This window comes from Octopus bimaculoides, chromosome 7 (genome assembly GCF_046866305.1).
Source record: "Octopus bimaculoides isolate indiv1 chromosome 7, ASM4686630v1, whole genome shotgun sequence".
Classification (NCBI taxonomy): domain Eukaryota; kingdom Metazoa; phylum Mollusca; class Cephalopoda; order Octopoda; family Octopodidae; genus Octopus; species Octopus bimaculoides.
Window position 1 is genome coordinate 56521980 of NC_142934.1, and position 22500 is coordinate 56544479.

General features: G+C 35.6%; 1 protein-coding gene across 3 annotated transcripts in view; it reads right to left on the bottom strand.

Annotated features, from left to right (window-relative positions):
- LOC106879925 (uncharacterized) overlaps positions 1 to 22500 on the bottom strand; it is an 86444-nt gene that overhangs the window by 12170 nt on the left and 51774 nt on the right. The window contains exons 3-7 of one of the 3 annotated variants that reach the window (XM_014929677.3): positions 12590 to 12611; positions 11947 to 12108; positions 9025 to 9108; positions 6577 to 6708; positions 4145 to 4204 (exon numbers count right to left, since the gene is read on the bottom strand). In XM_014929677.3, the coding sequence (XP_014785163.1) occupies positions 4155 to 4204; positions 6577 to 6708; positions 9025 to 9108; positions 11947 to 12108; positions 12590 to 12611 (450 nt within the window). In that variant the 3' untranslated portion in view covers positions 4145 to 4154. The remainder of the gene's footprint in view (positions 1 to 4144; positions 4205 to 6576; positions 6709 to 9024; positions 9109 to 11946; positions 12109 to 12589; positions 12612 to 22500) is intronic. The other 2 variants (XM_089354556.1, XM_014929678.3) reach the window with 2 other exon arrangements.

The following is a 22500-nucleotide window of genomic DNA, read 5'->3' on the forward strand; positions in this document are numbered from 1 at the left end:
ATAAACGTCGTTAAGTTTAGTATCTGTACAGTCATAGTGATATGCATTATAACGGTATTTGTAGTAGCTATATAGCTATGGCCGTGTATGCTCAACGCATTTATATGCATGGCGGTAGGTTTAACATCGATATACAACGTGACTATGCTGAAGCAAATGGAGCCATGGAAACTAATCCGACAGATATTTCAGAATAAACAGTAGGAAAATTGAAGGCTATACAATTTTCTATAGGCTTCAGAATAAAGTACTTACTTCCTGAAGTGGCCGTTCAGTGAACTAATAAATGTATCTTCGAAGTCAAACAGAGAAATGCTGTAGCAAATACTTCTAAAATGGGTAAAATCCATTATTCATATCTATGTAGCTCAGGGCGCCACAGAAGCGCATGTCTACTTCAATGAATTACAATGAGATCCAATCTCATTAGAGAATTGTACGAAACTAAGAGATATAACTTTGCAATTTTGTTTCCTTCCTAGGTTTTGTTTGTTTATGTATTTATATTTTTATTATTTGTGTGCGTGTGTTTGTTCGAGACCAACCGTTACTTAACAGACACTGCCAGTCTATTAAATGTTATTTAACTTGGAAAACCGCTTGTTCTATTAAAAATTAATCTATTGTTAAAAGATTTCCGTTACCTTCGAGATAAGCATACGATTGAATTAAAAACAGTCTGTTGCAACCAGACAGTCTCCGCAATATTTCACATTGCTTTATATCGATAGAATGGTTATTAAAAAGAAACCATAGCTATTTTGAGAGTCTCAGCAGTTTCAATACACAGACTAATGGTGAATTGGTCGAATAATTATTGTTACGGTTTTAATTGCTGGTATTGTGCTGTGTCCTTATTCCGTATATTTGATTCTCGATGACTCCGACCACAATGTTGAAAACAAGCCTATAAGTAAATAACTACCAGGTGACAAGTACGTTTAACTATTGAAAGTTATTGCGGGAGCACTGTATAATTCACAAGTGATTTGCTTGCTTACAATGCTGAGCTTAAAATACTCTTATTAGTAAGGTTGACAGAAAATGCATTTTACCAGAATAACTATACTTACATTGCGCAGCACACAGAAATGTGTAAAGTCGTGTTCAAGTTAGGATCAGCTTCATCCTCATTCCCTCTTATTAACTGTTTACTCATTCTCTAATAATGGTTTCTGATTTAGGTACACGGCCAGTAAATTTGTGGTGGGGTAGGATTAAGTCGGCTCCATCGAGTCCACTTTTTGATTGCTACTCTATTTTAACGATCTCGGAAAGGATGACAGACAAAGTTAACCTTGGATGGATTTGAAATCAGTACGTAAAAAAGTGGAAGAAATACTGCAAAGCATTTTCCCTGGCGCTATAACGATTTTGCCAACACGTCGCCTTCAAATTGCTTTCACGTTGCCTTCAAGTTGCTTTCACGTTCTCTAACAATAGAGGGTGTCCATAGTTTACCTTAATAATTGAAAAATTTAGAAAAGAAGGATGAAAAATAGGGATAACTCAGCTGAGTTTATTGGCAAACAAGTAGTTTTATTAGAAATAACAAAACGTTTGTACATAGGCTCCAGTGGTTGCACGCAACACATCTAGGTGATATAGTGCAAGCAATTGTGGAAGTTGTAAAGATAATTTATCAACACCCTGAAAATGAATAAATGAATAACAGTTTTTATAATGTTACTCAAATGAACAGGCTTCTACGCGGTCAACTTACAAGATAGAAACGGCAGTTAAATCTCCCTCGAATTACGTCCTACGATGTTTTGAAAAATTGTTAAAAAAATGGACACATTAGGTAATATAGATTTAGGTACTTCTAAAAATCGAGATGGTCATGATTGGAATGATTTTGACCAAAAGTTTGCTTTCTAAGACCCTACCTGGAGTTGAACAATAACCCAGTCCTTTCATTATTTACAAGAAACACGGGGTCATATTATTCAACATATTCTTTTCTTCTAATACAGTCGGTTGTGATCTGAGGGATATTTGGCCATTATTTCTAACGGGTCGTGCGATCACGTTAAGAAATTCTTGTTGGTTTGTTAATTGACCACAATATATTCATTAGCTATGTGAGTGGACATGGTCTTGTGGTTAGGGTGTTGTGCTCACGATTATTGTGAGATAGTGGTTTCAATTGATCTCACGTTGTTCTGCGATCCCTTCAGTACCTGACATGTGGTACACAGTGCAACTGTTCAGACAACATCAATTTGATGGAGGGAGTGAGTTAATGTACAGTACATACATTTGATCACTATAAACAAATTTATTAGTGCAGGTTGTTCAGCAAGAAGTTGCTCAACCATCTTTCTCAGACTATTCTACAATTTTATATCCATATGTACTGAAAGGAAGCCATCATAAAAATATCTTGCCGTATTTTGTTAGGTCCATTTCTGTTCTGAGTTCGAATCTTACCGGTGCCAAGTTTTCTTTTCACCTCTCCGATATCGATTAAAATCAGTTAAATATTGGAATTAGTTTATGCAACTGCATCCCCACCAATATATATATTTGTAAGGTTAAATCTGACAGTTTGCACAAATGGAAAAGTAGATGATGATTGGTAGGTAAGCGTTTACTCAAGGTAGCCGCTCTTGGCTTCCATCACAACCTCAAGACGGCTCCGGAACCAGGCAGAATTTTTAAAGTATTGGGAAAAATACATCATGGTATTTGTTCCGAGTCTTTATATTCTGAATTCAAGTCTTGAGAGGTCAACTGTGCTTTACACGTCTTAGGCGTCGACGAAATAAAGTACCAGGCAAACTACTGACCTTGTGCCTAGATTACCAGAATCGTTAGAGTGTCGGAAAATTGCTTTACTGTATTGCAGTTCTTTCGGCTCTTTACGTTCTGAGTTCAAATCCAATTTTGCCTTTCATTTTTTGGGGGTCAACAAATTATAGTACGAGTAAAGTATTGGGGTCGATGGTATCGACCAACTACTATCCCACATCTAAACCGCTAGCTTTGGACCTCAGTTAAAAAAATATCACCAGGATGATGGTAGAAAGGCAAAATCGTCGTTAAAATACCATACACAATGTCTTTAAATGTTTAACGTTCTGAGTTCAAATACCACCAAAGTGAACTTTTACATTCACCTTTCTGGGTCTAAAAAATATAAAATACTAGCTAAGACTTACACCTCATACAAAAATGTCCGGCTTTGTGCCTATGTTAGAAACAGTAAATAGGATGCTAGAGTTATAGAAATGCTTGAATATATAACTCAACGACTTTAAGTATTTAGGTATTTCCCTTTACGCTCTCAATCTAAATCTTGCTAAAGTCTCATTTACCTTTTTTCTTTTTGAATGTACTTTAAAATAAGTAACAATTAACGAACCATACCCCAGAATTTGTAACTTTACTCAACCAACACCGTTACCCCTAATTTGTAATCTTTCACAGCACCATCACCTCCAAATCTGTAGCATTGAGTGTAAGAGATTATTAACCCGAGAGTTGGAAGAATCATGCTTTGAGGCATTTGACCCGGCTCTTTACATCCTAGGTTCAAATTCTGCTTAAGTTAACTTTGATTTCATCCCTTCGGCTTCGATAAAATGATATACTTGTCACCTGATTTGGTCCGTAGTATCGACTTATTCCTTTACCTCAAGTTAGCTTTGTGTCTAAATTCGAAACCGCTATTTCCATACCTTCTGTGAAACCATGTATCAGTAGCTGGAAAGTTCCTCTCCAAACACGCAGACCTAAGCAATAACTGCCCATGTATGCAAGTCCCCTCTCTCTACGTCACCGTTGTAGTCCAAAGTAAAAACAAAAGCCATTACAGCTTGATACCAGAGTCGTAGCAAGCATCGCCATCAAAATGCAAAGAGCCAGATCAAATGTAACTTATCCGACTCTCTAATAATTCAATGAATCCACCACACTAGACCTTATGTATCGAATCCTAAAAAGATGACCAGCAAAGCTGACATCGGCGGAATTTGAACTGAGTGCGCAGAGAGTTAAATATCAGGCATCATATCTAACACTCTAAACAACTCGACCAATTCGTCGTCAAAATCATCATAGTCACTATTATCAACATTAAGGTAGTTGGCAGAAATAATATAACTTAGGAAAAAATGCCTTGTGGTATTCAGTTACCAACCTTTACGTTTTTAGTTCAAAACCTCGCCAAGGTCGACTTTGCATTTCATCCTTTCGTGATCTGTAAAAAAATGTAACAAATAGAAAGCTGATATAGCTATTAGTTAATGCCAACGCTTGTCTTTGCATCTGATGTTTGACATGAGCCTTGAAACTTTTTTGATAATTTCTTTTATTTATTTCATTAATTACTGCCAGGTTCACTGTGAGTTAGCATAAATTTATCATAAATTACTGATCTCTTGCATGGATACATTCAAGTAATAATAATAGTATCATTACTTGAGTACTATTCGAGTGATAGCACTCGAATATAAAAGATAGAGTAAAATACTAAAAGCCGAAAAAACGTCACAAACTGTTACACAAAGTTTCACGTAATCGTTCATCAGACAATTGTGATTATACACACACACACGCAAATATTATGTAACGACTAATCCCGTTTCCTCAAATCGATAATCCTGTATCTAAATCAGAAATTATTACTACGAATACAAAGGTAATGAACTGGAAGAGCCAGTAAAGCATCGGACAAAATGATTGTAGCATTTGTTTCGGCTTTTTAATGTTTTATTTCAAAACCTACCGGGGTCAACTTTGCCCTTCATCATTTTGCGGTCGATAAAATAAATCACAAGTGAAATTCTGATCTCAGTGGCATCAACTGACCTCAACTCACCAAATTTTGGGCCTCGAACCTATGCTAGAAACAATTATTTTAGGAACGTGACAAATGGCAGTAGACGGATAGAATCGTTAGAATGTCGGAGAAATAGATGATTTGTAGCATTTGTTCAGAGTCTTTAGGTTCTGAGTTCACATCCTGATGAGATCAACTTTGCTTTTCATCCTTTCGAAGTCGATAAAATTAAGTTTCTTAACGTTGGAGAAAAATACCATCGCTTGTAAATACCATCTATAAAATAAAGTACCAATGTCATCGATAATCGACACCATGGATAAAATAGAGTACAGTTGATTGTCAATGTCATACTGAGATCGATGGTGTCGACTATTCTCTTCCTCCATTTTCAGGTCAAGCTACAAACATTTATTACTTCGATGACTGTTGTTAAATCCAAAAGAGTCTCCATGTTTTGACACACCTCTGTATGATGCTGATTGTTTCTGTATTCATAAATATTTCAGTAAGGCTTCTGTAAACATGTTCAACACTATTTAGTTTTATTGTTTCAACGAGGTGAATTCAAATTTACAAGAATCAACTTTGACATCACATCCTCACAAGATTTATGGTTAGTTTAAGGATAAACCGCTTCACTATACACCTCGATTCGCCCACACACAAAATTCGATCGTGCTTTATAAGAAGCGAAAAAGAGGAAAGGCAATGAAGTGTTATTTGGACATATACCCTAATGTTTTCCAATCTCACACTTTGCAAAATTTAGTGCAACTGCTGTTAGTTTGAATAAATTGATAGCAGTTAATGATAGCTTTTCCAATAGGATGTGACACTGGCATAATGAATTGATAAATAAATATAATAAAAATAGTGTGTTTGTATAATAATGCAGCCACGTACCAACTCATGAGGCAGGTTTTTAAGTATATCGTTTCACTAATTTCCTGGCAGAAATGAAATAACCGAATGAATAAGATATTACTACTAAATCACGAGCCACGAGTTCGCATCAGCTGGATCTGTGTCTGCCTTACGTTAAAATATTTCATTTCATATTGTTAAATTCGTACAAATTTAAAACTTCAAAAGAAGGTGATATAATTAGTTTTTGGAACAGTGAAACTCGAAGCAGATAAAGCTATAAATAATAGCGTATAAATATTGGGTTAAACATTGTTTTGATCCAAAGGATTTTTTTTAGAACATTATTTTCCCATGGAATATTTGAAGATTTATCTGCCTCGAGTTTCACCATTCCAAAAAAAGAATAATTTTATACTGTTAAAGTTCACCTACTGGTTGGTTATTAGATATTGCAATAAAATTGCTTGCGATAAGTAGGTATCTTTTCCTGGAGAAATTCTATCTTTTGTTCGTTTAGCAATAACAGAAAAGGGAATGAAGTATTGGAATTAATGACGCTTAAAAATCGTGATAAGAGGATATTTATTCTTGGGAATGCAATTCTTCGCTGCAGGCATTGCAATGATTTGTAATTGCCGAACAAATAAGCTGCTTCTGTATAATCACACAGCAACAACGTTTATACTTTACAATTTACAACGCTCTACATCTTACACATGAAAACAAAGTCGCATCTACATCATAAAAAATATTACACATGTATTACTTACTGGCGGAGGTAAAGAATAAATACACCACCCGTTTTCGGCGTAACAGAAACCCTAACCCTAATCCTAACCCTAAAACCTAACCCTAACCCTAAACTCTAACCCTAACCCTAAACACCGGGTATACGTATTCTTTACTTTCGCCTTACTTACTTTTTAACTTGAGATTCTCATTAAAATCTTCTAGAAGGGTCCGCGCAGCAACTGTCCCACTTGAAAAAGCACTTTCATTTCGACCCAAGAACTTTTTCTCCAATTTCTTACCACGGTTATCAAATCCGTTAGCTTTTAATAGAAAATAAAACAAAAGACATGTATCAATTTGTGTTGCAAGATTCCTGAAAACAAAAGACATTGTAGATCAATAACTGTGTTTTGATGTACACGCTATTTGTTTCACCAGTATATCATCACATCAGCAAGTTTTTAAATATTTTTATAAATTCGTTAGAAAGAGAGAGAGAGAGAGAGAGAGAGAGAGAGAGAGAGAGAGAGAGAGAGAGAGAGGAAGGGAGATTAAGTTTTCTAATGTTCTAAGCTTATTTAAATCTTCAAAAGCGGCGAGCTAGTTGAACCGTTAAAACATCCGAAAAAATTCTTTGTGACATTTATCCCGGCTCTTTACATTCTGATTTCAAATCCCGCTGAGGCCAGCTTTCTTCTTTCGTCCTTCTGAGGATCGATAAAATAAAGTATCAGTGAAGTGCTGGAGTAAATGTGTCGACGGATCTTTTCCTTTTGGCCGGCACATAGAAAAAATAATTTTTTGTAACTAAACACTTTCAAATTTCGTATACTGGTAGAATGTGTCATTTAAAACATCTTTTACTCTTGGCATTTCTCAATTTTTACCACAGCAGTAATTGTTTTCACCTCAATAGACGTCATTGATTGGTTGAAATTACCGAAATACGACAACTTTAACACGAAATAACTTCGAAAATAAAGAATTTTCTGAAAAACGCCAAGAGTAAATGATGTTTTAAATGACACATTCTACCAGTATACGAAATTTGAAAGTGTTTAGTTATAAAAAAATATTTTTTCTATGTGCCGGCCAAAAGGAAAAGATCCGTGTCAACTTAACGACAGCCCTCAAAATTGCTGGCATTGTACTTAAATTAGAAACCATTATTTAGATCCAATGACATTTCCAGAAGGATTTAGTGCCAAGGGAGAACTATGTTTTAGTTGAATGTTTGAACTCTAATACTACATAACATATGAGATTCAGTTAGTAAATACAAATAGTTATACATTGTACAGTTGCGTACCCTTGTTCTTTTTTCCTAAGAAAGATGTCACGTGCAATACTAGAATCATCTCGAATGAACAAAATATAAGGTCATTGAAGAATAGTATAGTTACAACACAATTTTTGCAAATACTCTTGAGGTCAACTTTCAGCGAGTCGAATCCACTATCCCGTTTCAATTCCAGGCCAACCAATTTTCTCAATTTTTAGCAAGATCTCCACAGTCCATCTCTCAGCGAGTAGAATCCGCAACCTGGTTTCAATTCCAACCTGAGCCATTTCACTTCATTTCAATGCTTATTCTCTTAAAAGAATCATAAATGCTTAATGTCCTTAAAATACACCGCATTAATGTTAATTTAAAGAAATCTTTAGTGAAAGTTACTGATTTTTAAACTAAGTACTTTTGAAATGAAATGGTTGAGTGGATAATGATTTGAACGCCTGGTTGATAGATTGTAACGTTGAATGTGAACAGGAAGCAATAGGTTATCGTCTTGTCTCGTAGAACGTGAAGAATATTAACCTCTCATTCAGGATTCAGCAACGGATTAGTGATTTAAAGAATCAACAAGGCAGGAGTGGGTATGTAGTTGGAAAACAAGCAAGCTTCTCAATCATGAAGTCTTGGGTTCAGTCTCACTGCGTGGCACCTTGGGCAAGTGTCTTCTTTTACAGTTTCGGTCCGTCCAAAGCCTTGTGAGTGGATTGGGTAGACGAAAACGAAAAGAAATCCGGTGTTTGTTTATGTCCAGAAACTGATAGAATAAGTACCAGGTTAAAGAAAAAGTTTATTGAGGCAGCAGAGATTATGTTGTATTTGTATTTCCTCTAATGTTATAAATTACGTGCATGAAATGAAGCATTACTTATAGTATACAGATACAAAACTGCAAATACGAAAAGTATAAGGCTGAGTTGCCTTTATATTTTAGCACGAATACCGGCTGAGATTGAGCGTGTCCCTATTCTTTCACTCTAGTATGATAAAATAAGTACCTGGTGTCTGTTGGGGTTTATTCAATTATGTCAAAACTATATACATTTTTACGATCTTGCGACAAGGTAATATAATGTACGGAGTAATACAAGTTATGTCTGTTGGTACAATGAATAGACTTATCGTAGAGCCACTGAGTTAAAATGGGGTACAGTGTAATTTAAATATGTCTATTACGCAACAGAAGATATAGAGTAATGTAGAATATATCTCACTGTACAATAGATGGACGTGCTGTGAAACAGTTAAGGTATAGAGTGATATAGGATATGTCTATATCCTATATTACTATATTGAGTAATATGGGATATGTCTATTGGTGCAATAGAAAAAAACAAAAACTTACCGTAGAGCCACCAGCCTGTGGGTGGGCCGGTTGATTGTTGTCTGAATGGACCTGTTCGCTTCATTGTTTTAATTCCGAGTGGCTCTGAAACAAACGGAAAGGAAATGACACGCTTAAAAAAGTAATCAATATTTTTAATAAAAAAAGTAAGACGAGCGATCTGACACAATCGTTATCGCGCCGGGGAAAATGCTTAGTGCAGCACTTCATCCATCTTTGCGTTCTGCGAGGTTGATAATTTAAGTACCAGTTGAGCACTGGGGCCAATGTAATCGACTTATGTCCTACCCCGAAATTTCTGGCCTAGTGCCCAAATCTGAAGCCAATAATTTTTGTGAACCGGTGTATAGTGGTATTAAGTTCCTGATGAACCATACATAGATAAATAGATAGATACACACACACACACACACATATATATATATATATATATATATGCAGAGGCACCCGGCGTTGCCCAAGAATGAAATTGCTCCTTACATATTGGAAGAAAAAAGCAAAATATGTTGTATAGAAATTTGTTATTCTAAATTCAATTTATTCTTTAATCGGAATACAGTTTATTATCTAATTGGGAAATCAATTCTGAATTCATAATACAAAATAATAATAATAATAATAAAAAACGAAAATACAAAATTTACCATTTTTTATGAAGGGAGATAAAGGTGTTCAAGACATGACCATCCCATCTGTGTCTTACACAGTGTATCTAGAACTAATTTATCTAACGTATTCTCTGCTCCTTTACACTCTGAACTCAAATCCCGCCGAGATCAGTTTTACTTCTTATCCTTTCAGTATCGATAAAATAAAGCACCAATCAATTACTGCCAGAATATAACATGATAGTAGAATGTAATTTGAGGAAGATCTGGCTGGTATTTTTTCTAGCAAGTCAACCAACCGTATTGACGCTTCCTCGTTGGTTGATTTCACCATATTCTGTTAAAAAGTAAACTGTATCTACCAGCCGTCAAATGACGGTGGATGAATAAAAAGTTATGTTCTTAACTAGGCACACTATAAAGCAATCTCCTGATATAATAATGAGCGTAGCGTTTTTATATATTTGTATATATGTATGTATATATATATATATGTCCAGAATCACGCTGGACGCGGAGGAGGAGAGAAAATAGTAATTCAGTGAAGGAGAAGTAGTGAGAATAATAGCCCAGACTGAGAGGGAGTGAGAGAAAGTAATAGCAATGAGAGAAAGGAAGGGGTGATAGATGAATAAGGAAAGAAAGAGTGAAAAAAATCAGCGTTTCAACTCTGTGTGAGTGTATGTATGTATGTGTGTGCATGTACAAAGGAACTATGTGAATGTTTGTATGTGTGATTATTATGCACCTTATTTTGTACCTTATCTATATATATAAAATACTACAATTAACCGTCATTATTGACAGCACGTGGTCAGTTAGTAGAACATAAATCGTCGATCTTTTGGTTTGAAGTATGATATTCTGTAAATTCAACTAGCCGTATTTCTAATGCCTGTGTATTTATTTTGAAGATGCATATTACTTTCTATCTTAAAATAAAGAAGAGTCATTGTGATGTAAATGAATTCAGCAAAGCTATTAACGGCGTAAATGTAGGGACCTGGTGTTGCAAACTGAAATCAAAACGGCAAAAAGGTATCGATTCACAAGGAACGTGTCATTTTATGGTGATAACCATCCATTGTTATTGATGATACTAGCACAACAAAAACAGTAAAAAAAGCGAAGGATAACATGAATATACATATATATATATATATATATATATATATATGAGAGAGAGAGAGAGAAAGTGAGAGAGAGGTGGGAAAGAAAGAGGTGAGAGAGAGAATGAGATTTTCTTGCACATACGAGGGGGTGCTAAAAAATTCCAGGCTTTAAGGGTGTCACGAAAGGCCAGGTTGGAGGCCTAAACTTACGAGTTATATTACAGGGCTTAGAAAAATTGTAGGACCGCTGCGATAAGTATGTGAATCTGAAAGGGAAATATGTTGAATAAAATCATTATTAACTGATCCTCCTGTATTTTATATTACCAAAAGCCAGGAACTTTTCAGCAACCCCTCGTATAAAGCATACACACATACACAAGCCGCATTCTATAACTGAAATCACAAGGAACATTTTTGCTCAGTATTACCATATTCTGATGCATACTACATAAACCATGTTATCTAATTACAGGAAATGCAAAATTGAATATAAACTATAACATGGAGTCGTTCATACAGAAAATAATAACTTACTTTGTTGTGTTTGGGGAGAGTCATTCTCTTTTGGTGTCTCATAATTTAACACACTCACCGGTAAAATTCCCACTCATTTCCTTCTTTATTTTTCTAAAATTTTCGTTGCGTCTTGCAACCTTTTCAATAGTTTTGAGAGTCAAAACTTGAAAAGGTTGCAAGACGCAACGAAAATTCTTAGAAAACTGAAAAAAGAAATGTAGAAATTTTACCGGTGTGTGTATTAAATTATAAGGCACCAAAAGAGAATGACTCTCCCCAAACACAACAGAATATGTTTCAACACACGAACTCACATAAAGAATCTTGCAAACCAAATCCCAAAACGAAACAACTTACTTGTTCTAATTTTATTATTACAAATATTTACTCTCCTTTTTTCTTTTATTATTCAATTATTTCAACTTTTAATGCTTACGATACTCGTTAGAAATCTTTTACGGGCAGTTACCAAAAAAAAAAAAAAAAAATGCATCTGCTAGTGCGTTAGAGGTGAGTTTGAAAATTAGAAATTATAAACGAAGCAATTAGACATAGATATTCATAGGTAGTCTAGAATCTACAACTGAAAACATAATTTCTTCTTCACATTCTTGCATTTTGATGCGCAATTTACATGGACTTAACTTGAAAAATGTATAAAAATAAACAACTAACAAACTAACCTTCGGATCTTATGTTAATAAGGTTACCATTAGATGCCAGTCGGCCACCCAGCGATTGCTCATTGTTATCACAAATCTTCCATGACTTCAGCGCAGGTCTTTTCTTAGGGTCATAAATGTCCTTTATTGGTAGCCAACGCCAAAATTTCAGCAAGTTATTTGCTTTTAGTTGGTTTTGTTTAATAAAAATTTATTCAGTATAAATTTCGGTATACACAACTAAAGCAACAACATAGCATCATCATCAAAAGAAACAACTATAAAGAATTTATATACTTTTGTCAAATACACAGATGATAATTTGTTAATCTAGGCGAAATCACTTTGGAAATATCATAGTCTGTCAGATAATATATCATTAGTTTATATTTGTTCCGATTGTATACACAGTACTTACCTCCTTGTATCTTTGTTTAAATAATTGAGAGAAATAGATATAAGTTTGATCTATCCACTGACGATGCATCTCTCTTTTGTTTTACTTTTACAAATCCTCAGCTGACCATCAGTTTTAAGAGATTTTATAGTACATAGAGAGACATTTATTAGAATAATTTACCATCTATCAACATAATTTTATCTAAGTTCGTTAAGTTAGTCTTTACATAAGACATAAAAGATTCATCAAGATTAAAGAACTTACCTCTTATACGGATTTTCAATGCCTGGTGTTGAAAGATAGACAAAAAGAAATACAATAGTTTAAGTGATTCATAAAAGAAAGGAACAAAGAAAGAAAGAAAAAAGAAACTAAAAGAAAGAAACAAAAAACAAACAAAGGCTTCAATACTTTTCTTTTGATCACAGCAATTGTATTGTTATTTCAGAAGTGGAAGTAATTACTGTGTTATATAGGCGTTTAACGCAAAAGTAACGATAGGCTAACCTAAGGCGACTGAAAGTTAGTAGCATGCTTTCAATTCTCGGCTGCAACTAATTCACCTAATTTACACTGCTAAAGCAAATTAGGCATGACTCTGGCTCTGATTTTCCGTCGGTTACGACGAGTGTTCAAGTTGATACGATCAACAGAAAAACCTGCTTGTAAAATTAACACGCAGTTGGACTGAATACCCCACAGACACGCATATCCTTAACGTAATTCTTAGGGAGATTCGGCACGACAAAGAGTATGACATGGTTGGCCCTTTGAATTACAAGTACAATTCATTCTGGCCTGCTGAGTAGACTGGAGCAATGTGAAATAAAGTATTTTGCTCAAGGAAACGAATTCACAACCTTACGATCGTGTACTGGATAATCTAACCATGAAGCCATGTTTTTCTGGTGGTGGGGGCTAGATGATTACATTAAACCTAATGTTCAACTGTTACAGATTTTATTGACACCAAAAGGATGAAAGGCAAAGTCGACCTCGGTAGAATTTGAACTCAGAACATAAAACCGGAAGAAATGCCCCTAAGTATTTTGTCCGGTGTACAAATGATTCTGTCAGCTCGCCGCTCTTTTAACTACTTTTTCTGCTCAAGGCACAAGGCTTGAAATTTTCGCCGTCATTTTTTTTAACTGCAATAATAATCCTTTCTACTATAGGCATAAAACCTGAAATTTTTGGGGAGGGGACTTGTCGATTATATCGACCCCAGTGTTTCACTGGTGCTTAATTTATCGACCCCGAAATGATGAAAGGCAAAGTCGACCTCGGCGGAATTTGAACTCAGAACGTAAAGACAGACGAAATACCGCTAAGCATTTCGCCCGCCTTGCTAACGATTCTGCCAGCTCGCCGCCTTTTTAACAACATTAATAATGTCAATGAGGAAACCTCTGTGTCGTCGCTCAATTTGCTTGAAACATCAGTCAGGTCTTCCTCAAACTGTTCCCTAATATCTTAAAAAAATAAATCAAAGGGTGTATTTATAATGTAGTTCTAGATTCACTAGAACAAATCGAATGGTCACGGCTGGAAAACGTTTGATTTTAAAGTCTCTTCCATCAGATCCGACTTAGGGTTACACAACAACAACAGCTACATTATTACTAATGCCTTTGTGAGAGTCGTGATAATCATACTGATTTCATAATTCTTCTTCTATAAATTACAGACCTCACGTCGCTGTAAAGAAAGGAATTCTGTTTTTGAAAGCTAGGAAGTCAAAAATGTTCATGTCCTGCGTACTGATTGCTTTATTTCACATATCACAACCAGATGGGCTTTTGAATTTAAAAAATTCACAAAAATAATGAATAAACAAAAATCAAAGCAGAATATTTTATTTTGACAACATTTTAGAGTCGTTTTGAAACGATACTTCAGCAGCCATATTAATTGTATCTTCCGTGTAGAAAAAATGATTATGTAAAGAGATGTAAAATACTTGTAAACTTCATAAGAGATTACTAAAATATCAGTTTAAAACTACTGCTAATTTTATTTTCATTTTTTTGGTCATAGAAACACGTAGAGCTAACATCACAGCACAGCTAGGCTGTGAATAACTTTCATTTTTATTAAAAGAAAATGTTTGTTCTGCAAAAAGCAAAAAAAGACATAAAATAACCCAACTTAATAGCAAATAGAAACACTGTATAATACCATATTTGATTATTGTCGAAAAATGCAAACATCATTCTCCAAATACAGATATAGTAGAGTATCAAAAATGTAATACAACGAGTTGGAAAAATTTCAGTTAACTGAGATTATCTGTGCAATTAGAACATAAAAATTTCCTATTAGAATTGTTTATAAAATTATAAAAAGCTAACAGCAAAAAAACAAAAAACAAAAACAAAAGACAAGCAAATGAAACAACTCTAAGATCACGCTAGCAAAACTTTACCAAAATAACAATGATGCAGATGAGAGTGAAGGTTGTCTTTAAAACTATCAACATATTCTGGCCTACTGCACCTTCCCAGCAAAGCATATTTTACTCAGTTTGGCAAAGTTATATATATATGTATATGTGTCTTGTATATATATATTTATATATGTATGTATTTATATATATGTATGTATGTATGTATGTATGTATGTATGTATGTATGTATGTATGTATGTATGTATAATGTATGTGTTTGAGAGTGTATGTATGCATGCGTATGCATATACATGTGTGTATATGTACTTTTTTTCTCCTTGCTTCTCTCCTTATTTTTTTTCTCCTTTTTTTCTCCTTTTTTTCCTCCCTATTTTTTTTCTCCTTGCTTCTCTCCTTATTTCTTTCAGTGTTCCTTTCAGTTGAAAAGCGTAGCTCGAAACGTCAAAGACTTTCTCTATTCCCGAGCGTTAAACTAATACATCCATTTGTTGTTTACACCACCTGTCTTCATCTGTTGTTTTTTTCGTAAATTCTCCCATATATATATATATGCGTCTATATGTATATATGTGTGTGTGTGTGTCTGTATATGTGTTTACACAAACGCACACACATATATATGTACATGTACATGTATATATATATATATGTGGCATGTATAAAGATAAAGTAGTGTCACTGTTTATGAATATCAAAATAAACTATATGAATAATTGAAGAAAATTTCTTCAAGAAATCATCCAATATACTGAAGACATACAGTAAGATCTTACATATGTAAAATATAATGAAATGAGAAACTTCGATTAGGTAATGTCATCCATACATTTAGTAGACAAAATTTCACTCTTAGAGAGGGGACTAAAATTTAACCTGATTTTTTTTTAGAGAATTAAAATAGTGCAGAAGTGGGTGAATCTTGTTTTGAAAGTCAGCTAACGGAAGCTACAGTTTTGTTTTGATTTAATTAGCACTCCTCAGTGATTCATGTTCTTCTCGGCAAGCCTTAGAAGTGATCAGTGTATGTATAGAGGAGTAGAAAGAATGTAAACGCGCTGATACTGAAAATCCGTTTCAAATTTTGGCACGAAGCTAGCAAGTTCTCGTGGGGATGTAAATCGATTACATTGACCCAAGTGCTCAACTTGTACTTATTTTATCAACCTCGAAGGGACGAAAGGTAATGTCGTCCTCGGCGGAATTTGAACTCAGAACGTTAGGACAGATGAAATGCCGCTAAGCATTTTGCCCGGCGTGCTAACGATTCTGCCTCCTCGCCACCTTAACTGATTATGAATATCAACACAAAATTTCACTGTGGGCGAACACTTCATAACAATAAGCAAACTGAAAAACAGCAGAGTGTCAAGGACACTAAAAGGAAAGGAGGATAATGAGTTTTGTTTCTCGGTGTTCAGATCTGTGCAACATCTGTCCTCCTAATACCATTGTATTTTTAATACAATCTCTTATCCCTTTATCTTTGTTGGCACATGTAATATAGTGAGTTGAAAAAACTTCGTTTATCTGAGGTAATCCACAGAAAACCCCTTCTATGAATGTTTCGAATCTAAAAAGACATCAAGCAACTTAAATAACAATAGCAATAATAACAGTGATAAGAAGAAAAGGAAATAATGAGCTTTGTTTCTTGCTGTTCAGATCTATATTACTACATTATTCTGTCATGATACCGTTCTATTTTTCATATAGTCTCTCATTTCTTTTTCATATTTAATAGCAACTCATACATGCAAGGTGAAAAACTTCCATTATCTGAGATAATCCGAGGAAAAGCCTCTTCTAGGAATGTTTCTAATCTAAAAAAACAAAACAAAAAAAAAACAAGCAAACAAAGAACAAGGGAAATAACTCCAATAAGGTCGCATTAAAATGGTCGGGCAACAAGGACAGTACAGTTCGAAGTGGATCTGTGGTAAGAAAATTGCTTTTCAATCACGTTTCCGGGTTCAGTCCCACTGCGTGGCACCTTGGGTAGGCGTCTACTGTAGCTCCGGGCCGACCAAAGCCTTGTAAGTGGATTAGGAAGATGGAAAGAGAACATAGCTGAACAAATATTACAAGTTATTTTGTCCGATGCGCTAAGGATTCTACCAGTCAACTGCTCTGTGAAATTTGGAGGATGAGGTTAGCCGAATAAGGAGACCATATCTAGACTGATTCTTTAATTTAACGACCTTAAAAAATGAAAGGCAAATTTGACCTCGGTTAGGTTTTGAATTGGAAGGTAAAGAGTCGAAAGAAATATTGGTTTCAAATTTTGGTACACGGCCAGTAATTTCTGAGGCGGGAGTAAGTCAAATGGTACTTATCTTATCAATCCCGAAAGAATGAAGGGCAAAGTCAACCTTGGCAAAATTTGAACTCAGAGCATAAAGACAGACGAAATGCCGCTAAGCATTTTGCTCGGTGTGCTAACGATTCTGCCTGCTCAGCGTCCTGTACTGATTCCTAATACTGATTTCAAATTTTGGTATAAAGCTTGTAGTTTCTGGGGTGGAAGTAAGTCGATTACATCGACTCCACTGTTCAACTAGCACTAAAGACGGACGAAATGCCGCATGTTTCTCGGTATGCTAACAATTCTGCCGGTCCACCGCCTAAGAATCAAAAGAAAAATTGTAAGGTATTTTGTTTGGTTCCGGCACCTCATCGTCTCAGCAGAGCAACAACATCAAAAACAACAACAGCAACAACAACAAAAAAAATGCTAATCGTGGTTACAGCTTGTTGAGAGAAGTTTATTTCTTACTTAACTGTAATTGACATAAAACATTCAGTTCTGCTACAGAGATTGTTGTAAATGCTTGATCGTTGTTCTTATGATGCTGACGAGGCACTATTCAGGCAGAGCTAGTCGCCAAGTTTTCATATTTTGTAAGTTAAACGTTACTCGCGTACAAACATGGATGGCAATCAAACATCTATTGGATACATTTTCAACAGACTCATGCACCGCTGAACAAAAATGATTGCCGTTCTAGAGTTTATCAGTTAATGGCATTGCAATAACCATGATTTAGGTATCACGATATCCCCTAAGCCAAAGAATAACTGCTTGAATATAATACAAATCATGTCAGAGTAACAAATTTCAGCACATGTCTGTCAATATAGATAAATCTCTCCATGTCATTAAATCCACAGAATACAACATTTTTAGCGACTTTATAGGGTTTTGTTTTCTTCTCAGAAAGTTTTGGTGAACTTTGTATAAATATAAATAAAAATATATAACCACATTGTTCCATTTTATGGTCAAATTCTACTCCCTCTCTCTGTGTCTCTTTCTCTCACATTTTCCAAAAATGGACTAAAGAACAATTAGTTCCCATTCTAAATATGACTAGTTTTTAATTTGATTTTATACCATTTAATTCTTGCCTACAACTGTCAATAGAGTTATTGGTATTTCTAGACGTACAGTGAAATTTGACGATGACTAAGTGCTTTAACAAGCTATCCATTACAGTCAGTGACATGATTAATAATAAAACAAATAACAATCTCATCGATTTCTCTCACTTGGTCACTCGAAAGACAGCAATCTGTATACATAAAAACTAGACATACAACATCACACACACACACACAAGCATATAGTATCAGTCACACGACCTGCTGTTTCTAGCATTCAAATTGCTTTGAAATCACATCGTACTATCTTGAAGGGTAAACAGTTATGTATATATATATATATATATATATATATATAGTGAAGTATATTTGCCATTTAAATGTGGCTGACCCCTAAGGGTGGATGTTACTGTTGCTTTTAGCCCCAGGAGAACATCTCCTCCAGCTGGCTTATCGACACATATCAGTGTCCTGGACACAGATATGTGTCGATAAGCCAGCTGGAGGAGATGTTCTCCTGGGGCTAAAAGCAACAGTAACATCCACCCGTAGGGGTCAGCCACATTTAAATGGCAAATATACTTCACTTTATCGTGCAGTTACTGTTAACACCTCGTTCAGAGAATTAACATTGCTTATATATATATATATATATACATAAACTAGAACATCTCCTCCAGCTGGCTTATCGACACATATCAGTGTCCTGGACACAGATATGTGTCGATAAGCCAGCTGGAGGAGATGTCCTCCTGGGGCTAAAAGCAACAGTAACATCCACCCCTAGGGGTCAGCCACACTTAAGTGGCAATATACTACACTTTATCGTGCAGTTACTGTTAATACTTCATTTAGAGAATTAACATTGCTTGTTTTCACCTTTTCAATATCAGTGAAGAATGCCACTGGAAAAGAAGATATAAGATTTGCCAGGATTTTCTCTCTCACCAAGGTCATCGGCTGTCGAACGCCGACGAAGGGAAATAACCCTGAAATCCGGATACGTTCGTGCTGCTGGCCGTGGTGAGAGGGATAACTCCCTTGGCAAACAGGACACAGTCGTGTGTCGATAAGCCTGCTGGAGGAGATGTCCTCCTGGGGCTAAAAGCAACAGTAACATCCACCCCTAGGGGTCAGCCACACTTAAGTGGCAATATACTACACTTTATCGTGCAGTTACTGTTAATACTTCATTTAGAGAATTAACATTGCATATATATATATATATATATATATATATATACATATACTGCACAAGGTGCTTTGTATGGTGAGCTGGAGGATGGTAGGAAACCAGCGCATAAGCCTAAACTAAGGTTTAAGGATTGCTTTAAAAATGCTCTAATGCAGACAGGATTTGCAGCTGGTGATTGGGAGAGGGAGGCACAAGACCACGATGGATGGAGGAAGATAGTGCATAGTGATTGTTCAAGGTTTGAGAGGGAGAGAGTGAAGCATGAGAGAATTAGGAGGGGGCTACAAGGGGGGACCTGTGGAAAGTGAGAGTGTGTTGCTTTTTGTGTGTGTGGTTTGCGGGAGGAGGTGTTTGAGTCGTGGAGGCCTGGTGAGCCATCAAAAATCTCACAGGAATCGACCCATGATAAACAGTGATGTGGCTATTAAAATCCACAACAGAACATGTGTAAAATATGGAAAAGTGTGCCTCTCAGTTGGAGTTCTGAAAAGATACGTTAAGAGGGTGCATATGGTGGCACCTGTTTCTGCTGCCAGCCAGTACAGTTGTACAGTATGTAATAAAATGTGTAAAAGTTTGGCTGGGCTTAAAATTCATATAAGGGCCTCACATAGCATCAATAATGAATCATTTCAGTGAGTCTTTTTGGCAATGGCTTTTTTCGTGTAACGAGGGTGCAGCTATAACGTATGTATGTATGTATGTATGTATGTGTGTGTGTGTGTGTGTGTGTGTGTGTGTGTGTGTACAGTGGGAGGTAAGGTTTTCAACAAATAGTATAGCACTCGATTAATTAGCGGGTAAAAAAAAAATGTTCCATATGGTCACTTGGAAAATTTCATCGAGGTCGACTTTGTCTTTCATTCTTTCGAGGTCGATAAAATAAGTGCCAATTGAGTACAGGGGTCGATGTAATCGACTAGTATCCTCCCTTAAATTTCAGGCCTTTTATCAATAATAATAATAATAATAATAATAATAATAATAATAATAGTAATACATAGAATGCACCACGCTAAGGCAGATATAAAACAACTTTACCTGCCAAGAAAAGAGGGTGGGTATGAACTTTTACAACTGGAATTAACAATGAGGATTGCCACTATTGGCCTAAACATCTACCTGAAAAACTCTGATTACTGGATGTTAAAACTTGTCTCAAAGCATGAAAACAAGAAAGCATCATACTTAGTAACAAAACAGGAAAAGGAATATCTAAGTGAATTCCAAACACAACAAATTCCAGAATTAGACATACCAGAAACAAGCACAGAAAAAGCTAAGCGCATGAAAACCCGTACTAAAACTGCTGCCTTAGATATTTTTGCTGATAAATGACAAGAAAAACCTCTCAATCGCAAATACCCAAAGAGGGCTAATAGTGTCGATGTTGACAAAGCTCTTACCCATCAATGATTAGTGTCTTATGGCTTAAAATCAGAAACAGAAGGGTTTACCATAGCAGCCCAAGATCAATGTCTTCCCACAAGAAACTATCAAGCCAACATATTAAAGAACGGCAGTAGCCCAACATGTCGTGTATATAAGGAAAATAGGACTACGTAGAAAATGCTAAAAGAATATTATAATGAAAATTTTAGTACCGGTTTCAGTCTTTGCGACTTTTTCAACTTAGAGTAAAGCATGAAAAACAATTAAATTGTGGAAAAACTAAATGAAATGTTTTTTTTAGAAATATTTCCATAGTTTTCAAATACTTCGGACATCTTCCTTTTTTTTTGTCTCTCTCTCTTTTACTTTTGTGAAGGCTCGGTAGGTAGGTAGTTGCAGGTCTGAAGAAATATTTAATATGAGGGATGTGAGTTCTTGATTTTGATTGTTTAAGCAGCGATAGCCGAGGAAGGAGACGGCGAAGAAGAGAGTAGGAAGAAAGAGAGAGAGTGAGAGAGAGAGAGAGAGAGAGAGAGAAAGAGAGAGAGAGTGAGAGAGTGAGAGTGAGAGTGAGAGAGAGAGATAGAGATAGAGAGAGAGAGAGAAAGAGAAAGAGAGAGAATAAGAAAAGACGGGAGTGGTATGACAGTAATAGGCTGTTAGTGGAGTTTTCTTAAATGGTCAAGTGTCTGTTGTGGGTAGGGACTGTTCTGCATATATCGTTTTTAATATTTACGTGGGTATTATTCTAACGCCCTTGTAGTAGTGTAATTTGTGGTGGACGCATTCAAAAGGGGTTTATATTTTGCTATAAAATATGACTCCTTGCTAATACGCTGACAATAGGTTGCATCGTCCCTGCATTTATAGAGGGGGAAAATTCTGAAGTTGGGTTGTTCGTTAGTGGCGCAAATGTCGATGTGTTCGCTGAATGCTATTTTTCTGTATTCCCGAATTTTAATCTGGGATCTATGTAGGGTCATCCTATGGCGAAGACTGTCTTTGGTTTGACCTATGTATTGCTCCCGACACCCTGAGCAAGTTAATACATATATTAGGTTTTCCGAAGCACATGTGAAGTCGTTTTCACTGTAAAACGTTGGCCTTGTTTGAAAGGGAAATCCAACCTCTCACTTAAATTGACACATATACTACAGTTAGGTCTTCCGCATATTTTTACTGACGGCTTCAGTGATGTTGCCGAGTGTAATTGGGCTTGTATTAGGAGACTTTTCATAGACTTGGGTTGTCTTTTGCTCTTTATGATGGTGTGCGTTTGGAGGATTAAATTCATTCTGTGGTCCCTTTTTAGTAGAGACACCACAGAAAATATGTGATAAACATATTTCAACTAACCTAAATTCTGCCTAAACACGTCTTTGCGCCTACGCTCCGTTAATATATATATATATATATATATATATATATATATATATATATATATGTGTGTGTGTGTGTGTGTGTGTCTGTGTGTTTATAAGAAGGGTTTAAATAATTCGGGATCACATTGCGTTAACATGTATTCTCGGAAATATTAATTTCAATGATATTTACTATCTACTACATATGTGGGAAATTCTGTCTGTGGGTGTGCTTGTAGAGTTGTTAGCTAACTCCTCCTACATCGTTTTATCGATTTTAATGAAACCTGACACGTGAGTAGAACTCATGTCTGCAAACCTCATGGTATACTCAGACTGTTGAAAAAAAATCGATAATAGGGCCCCTGGAACGGATCATTATATATATCTAATATATTTCATTTTAAAAATCAAGGGAGATAACCCATTCACCCAGATTTTA